We start from the raw sequence: 15855 nt of genomic DNA, 5'->3' as shown, positions 1-15855 counted from the left end.
AGCCGGGCCATCAGTGGCGTAACATCGATGCATTGAGAAGGGAGGCTCGGCTGAGTTGTACTTCTTTCAAAAACAATTAAAAAAAGAGTAATTTCTACAAAAGAATACAGACAACCATTTAATAAAAATAAATTAATTTGTTTGTTAAAAAAATAGACTTACGTAACAATAAATTATGATAATCTATCACACAAAATTTGGTATTTTTAATTATTATACGAGTTTATAATGTGAGGGATTATAGCATGAGTAAAAAATTTCACGAACCCCTCATTATAAACCAGTATCGTATACTATTTTATAGTCGACTAGTCTTAAATCAACAGTTAAATCTTTAGATAAAAGTTGGCTTAAAACTCTGAGAATAAGCAACCTATGACTATAATTATATGTTTTTTTATTTTCTGGCACAATTTATCGATACCGTAAAGTCGGATTGTAATAAGGCTTAACGTTTTCTGTCTTTAACATCGAAGTAATAATCACAGTTCATATTCTAGCATAATTGTCGTTTATAACTAGAGCTTCGACTGTACCCTAATTTAACAGTTCTTATTGCTCACTAAAAATTACCTTTTTACTTCTTTTACTTACTTTTTTATTCAACTCATACATCAAATATAGCACTAATAATTGTTTAAAATCTTTTTCTATAATGTCAACGCTAATAAAATAGAAAAGTGATATTTTTATTAACCCCAATAATATTTTAATATTTAAAATCGAAATATTCATCGCCGCTGCCACTGCTTGCACGGTATTTGTAAGGCCAAACCAAAACAATGTTCTGCGCACTCCCACCACCTGTACCCTTTTGTCTTGAAAGCTGCTCTAGCCAATAACACGTGACGTCACGCTGTGGCGGGAACTCAGCGTTTGACAAGCGCCGTAAAACTCCATAAGTGACAATATTAACATTTTCGCATTTTATTTAAAAGTGTGGGTATTTATCTAGAAAATAAACACGTGAATAGCTTCTTTCATATCTTTTCTGTGTATCAGGGTGCTTTTTTTGGCGATTTGAGCTTAAAAATACATAATAAAAATAAAAATACAGAACGCTGTTTTGGTCTGAATTCCTCGTCACCCAAAATACATCCGTGTGTTTTAAGCGGTAAATCGGAAATTAATATTTTCGTTTGAGGTTAAAGTGACGGGTTTAAGTGAAGGTGTGTGATTTGCTTTTAAAGTATGGATAATTTAAGTGATTATGCACGATGTCTTTCCGTCAAAGAGAAAAACAGATATGTACAAAAATTAAACAATTTAAACGGCGTAGATCCTTATATAATGAGTGCAAGTGATTTTAATTTGTGTTTAGACGATGTCCCTACCATAACAATGAATACCATTCTAAACTTTTTTATTTTTAGAGTAAGTAAAATAACCCACAATAAAACTCGTGCCTTCAAAAGTCTAGAGGCATTTATTCAGTTTTCTCTTTTTTAAACAACTGTGTCTTTCAACATTACAAGTATTATGAATGAATTTATTTTGATATCCTAAATTTTGTGATGGAACATAATCAGGGTGGTCCACATCTGACAAATCTGCAGGTTTACCTAAAAGAGCACCAGTGTAGTAATTTATTAGAAACTGTAAATCTAATAGGTAGTTACTGTACCTAAAATAAAATGGTACGAACAAACATCGGAATATTTTACTTTGGCTTCGTTAAATCCACTCGTTTCAAGGCTTTTAACCAAAGCTTCCGCCTTTTTTCCCCATCTTGTATATATTTACCTTTATTGTTGCTAATTGCTGGGAAAGGAAAATAAAATTTGTCCGCGTTTCTGGTGCTTCGATTCCCGCAACCCACAACAGCCCAAATTTAGGCATTTTCTCCTAAAATACAAAATATTATAATATTAAGATGCTAGTGTATTTAAAAAACATTGATGTACATTAACACAGAATTAATTTTCAAAACAAATAATATAAGATGCAGGGAAGTTAACCTGTACATCACATTGGAAAACATTATTTTTTAAGCATATTCAAACGTTATGGTGCGTTTTACAGATATCTACACAGTCTAGAAACTGTAACAAACTTACCAAACTATAAAAACACAGTTGACACACTCTCAAATTTAAATGAATTCCGAAAATATTAGCATTGACTCTTATGAGAAAACCGGCTTGTTGTCAAACGCTGCCATCTTGATGACCTCGGATGACGTCAGTGTATTTGGCTAATTCCACCAAATTTCCCTTAGTGTACCAACCTTATATTCTACAGCCGTGGGTGAGAGATTGAGTGACAGAAAAGTCACTAAATCTACGCGAAGAAAAGTGTAACATCCGCGCGAAATTTGAAATTTCAAAATCATTCTAATCTTAAGCGCTACAAAACATAAGTGTCACATTACTCGAGAATTTTTGTGGTAAAACAGACTTATCGGAGATCATTGTCGCACTACGAAACGCGTTCGTATTGTGAGAGTCGCTCGCAAACTCGGAGAAACCAGCTAGAAACCCTAGAATTTCTCGCAAGCGCCCTCTCAAATGAACACGTACCTTAAAGAAGCACTGGAGATGAGAGTCAGAAAAGTGGCCTAACCTTAGTAATGGAACTTTCAGTAGTTTTACACAAGGTATTTAGAGATTTACAAGGTATGCTCGGGCTGTACTTTAAAACTGAAAAATGCTGTGACATCACTGGTGTAATCTAGGGGACAGGTCGGAAAAACGAGTACCGGGAGAGTAGAGCAAAATGGATTAGAATATCATAATGTTATTAGTCTGTTCACTAAAATGAAACTCATTTGAAGTGTATTTTTAACATAGAAAAACGCTTTAATTAAAAACGTTGTAAATAAAAAATAACCACAAATAATAACCTGTCCTTTATTTGTCTGGTTATGTGGTTTATTGTAGCTATATATAACGATTTAAAAGCGAAAAATGATTAACCGTAGATGCTAGTACTCTTGTTAACTTTTCTGTATAGGTTAATTTTTGTTTTTTGGTAGTATATCTTTGTTTATTTTTTTTTTTTTTCAAATAGTGACAAAAGAAATATTGCAAATGTAAAGAATTGGTCGAACGTTATTTCGACATATATATTTATTTAATAAAAACCGACTATCCTTAAATATTTCCCATTATTCCAATATTTCATAACGGAAAAATACACCAAGCAAAAATAATGGCTGTATTTCCGAATACAAAACAGTTTGTATTTGATATTTGACATCTGATGCGGAGAGGCAGAGACGTGAGACGATTCGATTTGGGGTGCCGTTCAGTCCCGATAACAGACGAGAGTACTCGATTCCTCCACTGACGTCACAGATGTCACTACCTCGTCCCCTCCCTTTAAGGGGCCTATACACCAATTCCCTATACCCTTAGCATACCTTGTAAATCTCTAAATACCTTGGTTTTACATTTGTAACAGAGACAGTGACAGCGTAGGAATTTCAGTGTATTTTATAGTGTTAGGTTGCTGCCAACTTACATGTCAACTGTCAAGAAATCCCAATCTCTCACCGGAACCACTATATAGTTATTGTAACTTTAACGTTAGATCGTCGGAAAACACATTTATTGCAGTTTTTAGAAAAGAAACAAAATGGTGGAATTCAAACATAAATGAAGAAAATTAAAGATAATTTCACTGAAATTGTGTTTTTGATGTCCACGATCGAGACAAAATCTGCCATAAAATTTTTGAATTTTATGGCAGATCTTGCCGCGTATGGAACGATGTGAAAAAGCTGCAGCAACATTTTATCGATGAGCCTTTTAATGTTCCCAGGGACAATTTCTCCTTTTTCTTTAAATTTCGATCAATAAAAATGGTAAAAACCAGTAATCAACGAGTAATCAAATTTAAAAACGTCACATAAGTATATGTTTTTACCATGGCCGACTAGTATAAAGATTATGGCCTGTCCAAAGGAATGCCAAAGGCACCATACGTGCTGCCATCTATTAATAATTCAAAAACGACAAAAGAATTATTAACACTTTTTGAAAGGCACAAAGGCATTCATACCGAAACAAACCACCATTACACATTTTGAAGTCCCATAATGTCAAGTCAAATTAAAATTTTGCTAAATTATTAAGTGTAATTATTAATAGATGGCAACATATCATAGATAAATAATACTACGTAAAATAGAATGCAAACTCGGCTGTAATGCGTGTCCCAGGTTTGTGTCTACGCTTATGTACCGGCCACATAATAAGAGATAGCACTGATAGCAGTGAAGTATTTTTTTCCAAAAATTACTTGGCGACAACTTCCACAGCCAATTTTAAGAAACAATAAAAAAACTAATGTCATTTATGATTAGTATAAAAGTGTCATTTGTGTGATTATACGTGATAACAAAGCGTAAAATATGAAACTATGCAGTGTTTTGAAATGTCTAAACACTAAAATTATTAAACGCCATCGTTTTCCCAACCCCTACAAATACAAAGAGCGTTTTAAAATTTGGTTGGAACGGACAGGGAATCCAGATTTAAGCAAATTAGATCCCACGAAAATATATAAAAATGGATATTTTCTTTGCGATGTACATTTTAAAGAAACGGATTTTGGCCCCAATCAAAAACTTAAAAATACTGCCATTCCTACAATTCAAATTATGCATGGTAACTATTTGTGTGCAAGTGAATGCCATAGATAATTTTTACAATAATTTCAGATAATATGAACGACTCCGAAAGACACACCCATGATCCCGTAAACCCTATTTCTATACTGGATTCTCAAAAATTTTGTACTGAAGTATCTCGAAATTCCAGAGAAACCCTAAACGAAACTTTAAACCAAGAATCTTCTCGAATACTAAATTTACATTCAAATTCTAGGAATATTTCGCGTACAGCCCGTAGAAACAAAATTAAGGTAGCTTCGTATCGCCAACGATTGAAATTATACTCCAAATTTGAAGTAAAATTAGAAAGCAAAATTTTAAGTCAGGATGCTATAAATTTTTGTTTATCACAATTAAAAAGACGAAATGTCAAACCAAAGGGTCGCAGGTTTACCACTGAAGATAAATTATTTGCATTAATGTTTTATAAACAGTCTGGGAGATGTTATAGAAAAATGAGACAGATTTTTGCACTGCCTTCACGTCAAACAATTATGTCTATGTTGAACAAAATTCCAGTAGACGTTGGTATAAACAAAATAATTTTCGACAATCTTAAAGAATCTGCTTCAAAATTAAATAACCAAGATAGAATATGTGCATTAATTTTTGATGAAATGTCCATAATGCCCCACATAGACTATGACAAATATACGGATACATTTTTCGGATTTCAAAATTTTGGATTTGAACAAAATTTACAGATAGCAGATCATGTTCTTATTTTTTTCATTCGCGGAGTGTTTAAAAAATGGCAACAGCCAATATACTTTGCATTTTCTTTTTCGTCTACAAAATCTTACATATTGACAACTATTATAAAAACTCTGGTTGAAAAAATACAAAATTGTGGATTCAAAATTCTGGTTATAATTTGTGATCAAGGCCAACCAAACCAAGCAGCTATAAATTCTCTGCTAAAGGAGTCGAAACAACGTTATATACATAAAGGGATGGAACCTAAAAGAAGAATTTTATTAGGGGATCAAGAAATTATTCCATTATATGACACGCCTCATTTAATTAAATGTATTAGGAACAATCTGCTTACTAAAAATTTAGTGTGGAAAACAAGCGAGGAAATTTTGGTTGCAAATTGGAAACATATAATCGATGCGTACTACAGTGATCAAACATGTGGAGAATTACGGGCTCTACACAAAATTACGGATCTCCACGTAATTCCGGAAAAAATTCAAAAGATGAAGGTGTGCTATGCGACACAAGTTTTGAGTCACTCAATGGCATCGACTATTACGCTATTGGTTAAATCTAGTAAATACAAATTTAAAAATAATTAACAGATTCATTTACAATTTAATTTTACAGCCGAATGCAGTTTAACAAACGAGGCAATGGGAACAGCACGAATTATAAAATTTTTTGACAAGCTCTTCGACAGTGTAAATGGCAGTACTTTTCAACCACGGTGCGGAAAACCATTTTCTGGGGGCGTATTTAAATCTTCTGGTCATAAACATTTTTGGAAGGAAGCTATCAAAATTTTGGGTGATATGTATTTCGTCGATGAGGCCGGAAAAATGGTAGTACCTCCGTGTATAAAAAACTGGATTGCAACGTTAGAAGGTTTTGTGGATTTACATACAATTTTAGTAGAACAGGGCAGGTGCAAATATTTTTTACCTAGATGTTTAAATCAAGATGTTATTGAAAACTATTTTGGCAAAATCAGAAGTCAAAGAAATCGAGCAACTAATCTAACGGCAGCCCAATTTAAGGAATGTTTCAAATCTCTATTATTACGCAATTTTTATAGTTCAAATTCAGTGGGCGCAAACTGTGAGAAAACGAACATACCGGATTTATTTCATATTAAAAGACTTGTGGATAAAAACATAAATCAACCTTCAGTAAATGAAACGAGTTACGAAATTTTAAACGTGAATATGTACATTTCAAAACTGTCTCCATATAATTTAGAAAAAGATCTTCATAAAAGTATTGTTGGTTATGTGTCTGGCTGGGTTGCGAAAACATTAAGAAATTTGAAGTGTGAATATTGTAAAACCCAAATTTTAAACAATTTTTCGGAAGACGAACAATGTTACAAATTAATACGTATAAGAGAATATAATTGTAATAACAGAAAATTGCAATATTGTAAGTTAGATTTTATAAAAAACATTAACAGAATTTATAATATTTCAAGAATCGTTTTAAACAATTGTACATCTTTCGACAACATCAAAAACAAAATTTCGTTTATAGTATCTCATCATGTCAAATTTTCGTTTCATTGTGAACATAAGGAATTAATTGAAAGTGAAATATGTAATAAAATTATATATTTAACAATTTTTACGTTTGTAAAAGGTTTGAATTTAATTTTAAGCGGTCGCGATACAAGAGTTTCCACACATAAAAATGCATTATATCAAAATGCTTGTATAATGTACCAAAAAAAATTAAAATCAAAAAATCGTAAACTCAAATCCATAAGGTTGTAACCACTCCCTAGTGTAAATTTTTAAAAATTATTCAGTGTAAATCTGTCTTTTAATAACCTGGTGACATATTTGGTGACCTGTCAATATAATGTCAGTTCATTCATGTATTCGCGACACATGATTACGTTCGACTTCACTGCAATTCTTGCACTCCTGCACAGGTTATTTCATAATTATCATTGTAACTTGTCGCAATATTGTAAAAACTGATAAACAATTTTCAATAAAAACAGGATAACCTGAGTCTTCATGGTAATTATAATACAAGAGCAACGATAAATAGAAACGTGTTTTATCTTTCATCTGTAGAAAGAATGCCACCTGCTGTAATTTAGACTTGCAGTCGATACGTTTACGAATTACGATAAAATGAACCCAAAAATATTGTGGTCACGAATGAAATCAAATATTGGGCTGGTAAAAAAACAAGGTGAATTGATTTATTTATTGTTGCTGCTTCATAAAAATTACTTTACAGATGGGGAATAACTGAGATATTCAGAATTTGTTTAAATTATTGTACATGAGTATACGTGATAATTATATGTGTGGCTAACTATGACTCGAAGGATCAGCTCTCTCGACTGAAATGATCAATCTCGCGAGCAACACCAAAATTGTCTATAATGGGTAGATCACCTTAATTAGTTGCAATGGATGACCAATTTTTCATCAAAAAAATGGGACACCAACAAGTCTTTAATGTTATGTTTAATAACTCTAATATTTGGTACTACTTATTATTTACAAAATGTACAAGGGATTTGGTTGAAGGCGATAGGTCTGGCTATGCTCCTCCGTCCTGACGATTTTAGTGGTAATAATGAACAAAATGTAACTTCACAAAATTCAGAGGCTAAAATAATAGGTATGTTGAAAATAATTTGACGGCTTATTTAAACTTACTGTTACAGGAGTGGTTAGAAACATTGGGAACACATAGACCAAATAACCAAAAAGCAATTATTTTTCTGTTGTTAACTTTCTTAAATCTGAATCCCATGGATTTTAATACTCAACGTAAAGTATTTAAACTTGCTGTATATTCTGGATGTTCTTTCGCAAAAATAAACAAATCCTGAAGAGTAAAAAACTCATTTTTTTTGTTTTTGTCAAATATACGGTAGGTTAGATCTTCTTTAAGTTCCAAATTTGAATACCACTGCGATTTTTGTTTTGGTTTCCACTTTGCTTCTTGTAACGGTTCTCCAGATTGGTGTTGGGTTATAATTTTGTGGGCTTGACATCGAGAACACTATGGAAAGGATAGGAATTAATGATAAGTTTACAGGGAAAGTATGCAGTGCTTGAATTTAATGAGGGACATTTAGTTGTATTGTGTAGGATATAAAGAGTGGGTATAAAACTTGAAAAGACAATGTTGTACTAAAAAGCGAGATATACACTTTCAACTTGAGATAGTTAAAACTAAAAGTCCTTCGACATACCACCATGTTGTAATAACATGAAAAAAGTTCCGAATGTCGATACGTTACTCTCATAGTATAGTACTCTCTTTCCATGGTATAAGAATAACTACATACTGAAAAGATTTTTACAAGCTTGAATTCAAGTTCTCGGGAGGATGCTTGGGGATAAGCAAGTTTCAATTCATTGTGGCAGTTGGCAAGTGCCATTTTCATCTGCTTATTTACCACAATATGCCGTGTCGGTACCATTTTTCAATGGTATGGTTTAATAACAAACTGTGAGATATTTAAATAAAACTCTCTCGTGCGTAATTGTCAAATTTTGACATATGCGCCGCTACCAATCTGTTCATGTGAAAAACACCATTGGCTGTAATGCCAACCTTACAATTTAACGAGTGGTTACAACCTTATGGATTTAACTGTAGACAATACTAATAAATTGTATATTATTCTACTCTGTGTTTTTGATATTATTAGTGATAATAAAAATAAAATATTAATTATAAAATATGCAGCAATGACGCATCTAGTAGTTCATGCTTTAGCACCGGCCACAAGGCACCAGGGGGCGTTTATTGGGACCAAAAATCAAGTGGGAGTTTGCATTCTATTTACGTAGTATTATTTATCTATGTACCTCTTGGACAGGCCATAATCTTTATACTAGTCGGCCATGGTTTTTACGTAGCTGCATGGTAGGTGCCTACTATACCTATTATCAATAAAAATACACAAATAATTTATTTTATTTATATTTTTTAAGAAATATCCTTTAATTTAAAACAACCTTTAATAAAATCGACAAACGATAACTAAATTACAGTTCTATTGAATGAAAAAGCGTACAGGATATTTAGGGTATGGTAAACGTTCTTGTCAATGACAATTAACTGAGGCATGACTGAGACGATTTGTCAAAAAAATCTGTCTTAATATTAATTAATCGATGTCATCATCATAATCAGTTACAGTTTGCAAGTATGCTTCAGCATTTGATTCTCCTCAGAAATGTTCACACTGAAAGATGGTTGGTTTATTTCAGTTGTTCCAGTAATTACAATTTAAACAAAAGTGTAGTTTTAAGAATTAATAAACGCTGAGAACAGGTCCAGTCGGTTTTACAAAAAGTTGGTTCAGGCGGAGCTAAAAGAAGATGCTGCTCCTTTAAATCATTTATAAACACACCATTTTGATTCTGCAAGGTAACTACAACGTATTTAGACCACAAACTGTTGATATTATCTGAGCGAATTAAAACTTGTTGGGAAGAAATCGATGAAAACGATATTGTAAATTTAATGCACTCAATACTAAATAGTCTAGCTCAGTGGTTCCCAAAGTGGGCGGTACCGCCCCCTGAGGGGCGCTGGACGGATTCAGGAGGGCGGTTAAGACTCCCGTGGGAAATTGGGGGGCGTTCAGTCGATCTAAGGGGGCGGCAGAAGAAAATGTAAATGTAAAAGCGAAACAGACTGTTTTCGAAATATTTCGCTCTCATAAAATGATCAAACAAACTCTACCGCTTGTAGATTCCAAATTTATGACAATAAAATAAAAACAAAAGCTATCATTTCTGCTTTTGTAGCAAAACTTCTTCTCTACAAGGGAAATTTGGGACGAGGGGAATTCAATCAATTTCCTATTTTATCAGCAGTAGAAAAGTGTGACGAAGATCTGCTTACTTACTGCAAACAGTTGGAAGCTCTCCACTGAGACTTCAACCAACGATTTGAGGATATCTTAAGATGAACATTCCCAGCTGGGTTTTAGACCCTTTTTCATATGCAGACACAGAAATGGATGTCAAATTACAAGATAGAAGTAACTACAAATGAAGAATTAAAAGTTAAATTTAGAATCGGTTACCAACAGTTTTGCCTGCAAAGACAAATTCCTGCACTTTATCCAGAATTATGGGTTATGGTGCAAAAATTTTTAACTGCATTTCCTTCGTCATATTTAGTAGAACGCAGATTTAGTGCAAAACAAATTTGTTGACAAATTAAAAAAGAATCGATTGCAAATGACTAATATTTACAATTTACGAATACTGCTAGCAAAAATTGAGCCTAATATTGATTAATTGGTAAGAGCGCATCAAATACATTAGCATTAGGGTTATGTATCTATTTTTAAATTCTTCTTTGTAATTTGTAATAAATATTTTGTCGGATTTTCACTATATTTTATTGACATTAGCATTTTTCCTTGCTGTACGTTAAAAGTGTGAAGGAGTCGGGGGGCGTCAAGAAATTTTATTTCTGAATAGGGGGCGTAAGTTTGGAGATCACTGGTCTAGCTCAAGTCATTGCCCAAAACGGAGCTAGAACCAAATACTAGTTTTAAATTATTGTCAGCACTAGCTATGTTATTTGAAGTCACAATTTTCTCCAACCGTACGTGTAATAATAAAGTTTTATTTGGTCTTAGTTCTTGGAATAACAACAATGTTACATGTAATTATGAGTTTCTTTCATATCTTTAAACAAATTTTGCTTATCGTTATTAGCTCAAAATTATGTAGACAATCAACACTACTATTTTAGACCAATTCACTATAGCAAAAATTATTAGAAAACGAACATAAGAGTTGCACGCTTTTTCACTGAATACGACTGTGCATCCAGTAAAAATTTCAACTCTGAATATTTACTCAAACATAAGCACAACATAAGTTAACATGGGATATAAAATGTAACATGGAACTCCCTTATGGCCACTTTTAAAAAAGATGCACTATATATACAGGCTGTTCCAGAAATAAGTACCTTAATTTTAATCAGTTATAGAGCTCATCAAAATCAACAAATTTTTTTAATAGGGGAAACTTTTTAGTTATCAAGTTAAAAATTGTTAAAGTTTTAACCCAATTAAGGTTACCCGCCCATGGATCCTCAGTCCCCCATGGAGACTAATAATTATTATTATTGTAATTAATAATTTATGATCAAAACAACTATTATTATATAGTGCATCTTTTTAACGTTTGTTTTCCATCTACTGCCTTTGCCATGTGTTTTTACACATACCTAATCGTGTGTTGTATCATTTATCCATTGCTTTCTCTAGTTTTCAGCAGACTTACTCCCAGACAACACAGTTTTGTTAAACAACATCGTTATGACGCTGGAAACTATTCCAAAAGATTTAAGAGGGTTAAGGGCATGCTTGGTGTGTTCATTAATAAAAGTATGTACATACAGGATCTACTTAACAATTTACACTTTGCTATAATTTTTAGTCATTTGATCAGTTCGAGTATGAAGGATGTGATAATTGCGATTTTTTGCGAATGAAAGGAAATCGTGATAACGTCTATGATTGCACCAGTTCAAATTTTGATGGGTATGTTTATTTACATATACATATAAAGTGGACAGTGGTACAAGATATATTTCTTTCAGTATGATCGCAGCAATGAGTCCTGACGACAGCTGGGTTTGTAAATGGCAGAGGATTAGTAAGTACCTAATTATAAATTATGATTGTATTAACATTGTTAAAATTCAAAAAACAACATAGGATTATTATTATTACTCTAATTACTGGTATGAGAATGTATTGCAACTTCATCATGTGAAATTTTTACTTAATCAGAGTTCTGAAATATCTTACAGCAACAGTAGAAATTAATAATAATAATAATAATAATATACAATGAAAATTATTTCCAATAAGAAACCCCAATTACAGGAAATATAAAACAGAAAAATTAAATTTTAAAGTGGTTGGTTAATCTACATAAATATTGCAACTAAAACTAGTATACTTATTACTTGAACAAATTATAACATATTCCCAATCCTAAATACCAAAATTAATATGTAGCAGCGCCGTCTGGTCAGGGGCGGCAGGGTCGGCCACGCCGTACCAGTCATTTTAAAATACTTTAGTAAGCGTTAAAATTAGAAAATAAAAAAAAGTTTGAAAAAAAAAATTTCATTAAATTATCTAAAATTTTATTGTTCGTATTAGGGATGTACCGACTAGTAGCCGACCGGTCGGATAAGCCGACTATTCGGCCGTTTTTCATCGTCGGCTGGCAGTCGGCGACTGGTCGGTTAAACAGCCGGTCGGTCGGCTTTTTTTTATTAAAATTGAAATAGTATATAAAACAATAAATTGTGTTATTATTTATTTTTGTACCGAGTTACTACAAAAAAAATAAATGTTAGAATTATCCAAACAACTTTAACACATTTTTTGGAAAACAAAGGAATTAGTTATTCCTTTTATTAAAATAAAACAAATTTTTAAGGTAGTCAGAGAAATAGAAAAAAAAAACACTGTCTGTGGCATTTATAAACCGGTTTTAGCAAAGCCGAACAGTCGGCCGACTAGTCGATTTTTACTGGCCGAACAATCGGCTAGTCGGTTAGTCGGCCAGACCTACAGTCGGTACATCTCTAGTTCGTACATAACTTTGCTACAACATAAATGCGTTTTTTTCTATATTTTTAGCATCTAAGCGTTTTCAGATATGTAAATGAATTTAATGTTTTAAATCATTTTAATTTCAATTCAATAATTATTCAATTAATTTATTTGACAATTTGCCATATACACATATATATTTACCGGTCGCCGCGGAACCCAGTAAAAATAATTTTTTCGGTGGTTCTTAATTAATGATAAGGCAGAACAAGTAGAATTAAGGGTTAATAGTATTTGGAATCAAACTGACATTGTCAATTTCCTATAAAACAATTATTTTAACAAGTCGGGGTCTAAACATTTCGAGATGTTTTTGTACATCTTGACACGTAAAATGTCAGTGGTTAACGAGTAGCGGCCATAAATTACGAAAATATATAACACAAAGGTGTAGACTCAAAATATTTGGCCGACCCGAAATTTTGACCCACCAGCCGCCACTGATATGTAGTAACACAGTTACAAACGTGCTGACATGAATCAGAATGAGTATCACAACAAAAAGAATTAAGAGTACATTAAATAAATTACACATATTAGAAACACCTGACTTTCGCAAAATATTGGTTCTACTAGTATCGCAATAAAATGTTAACTACTGACGTGAATTAATTCTTGGCACAAAAAATAAGTTTTTGAAAAAGTTATGGGCAGTCAATTTGACCCTTCACTAAATTAACCAAAAATTTGATTGTTAAGATCACGCGCCGTGTCTTTAAAGAATTAAAGTTGAATTTAGAAAGTAGCAATGACTGGTCGTAACCTCTCTGCGAATAATTGTGCTTTTGAAGATGATATACAACTTTTAAAAATCGTCTTTGCACAGACTCAATCTAGTTTATGTGTACCTTTATCAATGGGGTACCAAATCAGAGTGCCATACTCGAGACGGGATTTCACTAAAGTGAACAAGAGTTTAAATAGAGCATCCATATTAGTAAAGTCTCTACAATTTCTATACATGAAGCCGTTTTAAACGATGTGGTCATAATGTCACCAATGTGATCAGCAAAAGTTAACTTTTGATCGAAGGTAATGCCAAGGTCTTTTATGCGCGAGGAGCGATTTAAAGGAGTATCTTAAATTTTGTATGAATAAAATACGTAGTTTTGTTTTCGGGTGAAGGTCATAATGTAACATTTTGAATAATTGAAGAAAATACGGTTCTGAATACACTAGTTGATTATGCGATTAACATCGGCTTGAAGGATCTCGCAGTCTCATTTTGAAATGATTTTTCTATAAAGCTTCTGATCATCCGCAAATAACAATTTTTCTGATGATATTACATGAACTATATCATTTTTAAAATTAAAAAAAAAAAATAGATAGCTAAGTTAGAGCCCTGTAGGATATCGGATGTTGGGATAAATGGAGAAGAATAGTGATGCGACATATTTAGCATAGAATGTTTATTTTATTGCTTGCTTATAAGTGTATAGAAACGTTAGTGTCAGAAAAATGCCTATGCATTCTTACGATAATAACGAGAAAACCGACATGATCCTTATTTACGGAGAATATCGCCAAATGCTAGACGTGCAGCACAAGCTTTGTGGTTGGTTTGTGGGTCGAAGTGCATGCTCCAGGTGCAGATGGTTAGAGCGGTTAGGATGAAATTTATTTATTGGTCTAGCAATAGCAATTTGTCCCATAATTCCCATATGAGGATTCTCATTAACTTGTGCAAGAAGTTATACTTCATTTTCCAAGCTAGTCACAGTCTGGTTCCGTTTCCTCTTGTTAGTAGGCCACTTTCTTACGCAAGGAATTTTCTAGCCTCTTGAAAATTTTGGGTGTTGGGGCCACACGGTCAGAGTATCTTCGGGCAAACATTACAATTGTGCTGTACGCCTAACCTTTTTATGTCATTCTCCATAACGTGTCCATAACTAAGGATCATGTCGGTTTTCTCGTTATTGAATGCATAGGCGTTTTTCTGACACTAACGTTGACTGACGTTTCTATACATTTAGCAAACTTTGATACAATCTAATTTTGAAACATTTTATTCTGCATCTTATTCTATTTTTACTTCCCGAGCGTAAGCAAAGGAAGTATTGTAATCGAGTCCGTCTAAAGTCACTAGATCTACTATTACTTTTAGAAAGTACGGCAAACTGCCTGTGGTCGGAATTCGACAGAGAGGAATCTAACCTATGTGTTAAACAAAGATAGCGCGAGGCTAGTAATTTTCGCTATCTGTCAACGAAAGTTTGATGTGTTTACGATTTGAGGTTACGACAGACTGTACTAGAATTATTGAGTTAACGGACCGGAAAGAACATTATTCCAGTCACAAAGTAACTCCAGCCCTATTCAACGAGAAAGTGTCACCGGTAACCAGCAAACAGTCGTGGAAGACGTGTTACCACCAAGGCAATTGACGGCCAAATGACAGTAACAGGATCGCCATACTGGAAGCAAAAAATACCTGCTGTCGAAAAGACGGAGCATAACAAGGACACAGATATATTTCTATTTCATAAAAGTTACTAATTGCCACACATTTCAAGATCGAGTCACATTAAGTCCGTCGGCCGACTCTCTACTTTTACGTTTTCTCGATTTTTCATGACCCCTAGAAGACGAAGAAATAGGTCTCCCATTTCCGTCTGTCTGTCCGTCTGTCCGTCCGTCTGTCCGTCTGTTGTCCCGGATTTTTATTAGACAGATAATCTCCGAAAGTACTCGACCGATTGTTGTGAAATTTTGTACTTATATTAAGAATATCATGTAGATGGTAAAACGCTAACCAAAATTTGTCTAATCATCCCCACCACTAATGCGATGACGTCACTTCAAAATTGTACATAGTAAATGGGTTTTCAATTGTATAAAATAACATAGTCCTACACATGTAGTTTACAACTCTGAATCGACTTTTGACCCGAAACGTCCAGAT

At 33.2% G+C, this 15855-nt stretch overlaps 1 protein-coding gene and 2 long non-coding RNA genes across 5 annotated transcripts in view; 2 read left to right on the top strand and 1 right to left on the bottom strand.

The window, feature by feature from the left end:
* The window catches only part of LOC135123762 (transcription elongation factor SPT4), a 34617-nt gene that overhangs the window by 3846 nt on the left and 14916 nt on the right, over positions 1-15855 (top strand). The window contains exons 2-4 of the mRNA XM_064048642.1: positions 11586-11705; positions 11758-11861; positions 11921-11976. Of these exons, the coding sequence (XP_063904712.1) occupies positions 11637-11705; positions 11758-11861; positions 11921-11976 (229 nt within the window). The 5' untranslated portion in view covers positions 11586-11636. The remainder of the gene's footprint in view (positions 1-11585; positions 11706-11757; positions 11862-11920; positions 11977-15855) is intronic.
* Positions 7055-8180, top strand: LOC135123754 (uncharacterized). Of its 3 annotated transcripts, none has more exons than XR_010279712.1 (3): positions 7077-7335; positions 7393-7513; positions 7562-8180. It is a non-coding gene; the product is annotated as an uncharacterized LOC135123754 (long non-coding RNA). The 3 variants fall into 3 exon arrangements; XR_010279711.1 differs by having other exon boundaries at positions 7080-7513; positions 7562-7951; positions 7998-8180; XR_010279710.1 differs by having other exon boundaries at positions 7055-7513.
* Positions 7777-8930, bottom strand: LOC135123755 (uncharacterized). The gene is made up of 2 exons (XR_010279713.1): positions 8532-8930; positions 7777-8469 (listed from the first exon to the last, which is right to left on the bottom strand). It is a non-coding gene; the product is annotated as an uncharacterized LOC135123755 (long non-coding RNA).

Source organism: Zophobas morio, unplaced genomic scaffold, assembly GCF_036711695.1.
Source record: "Zophobas morio isolate AGI-343-1 ecotype UQ-CSIRO unplaced genomic scaffold, CSIRO_AGI_Zmor_V1 ptg000006l, whole genome shotgun sequence".
Taxonomy (NCBI): Eukaryota; Metazoa; Arthropoda; class Insecta; order Coleoptera; family Tenebrionidae; genus Zophobas; species Zophobas morio.
Note: the sequence above shows the minus strand (reverse complement) of the source record. Positions and strands in the feature narration are given on the sequence as shown.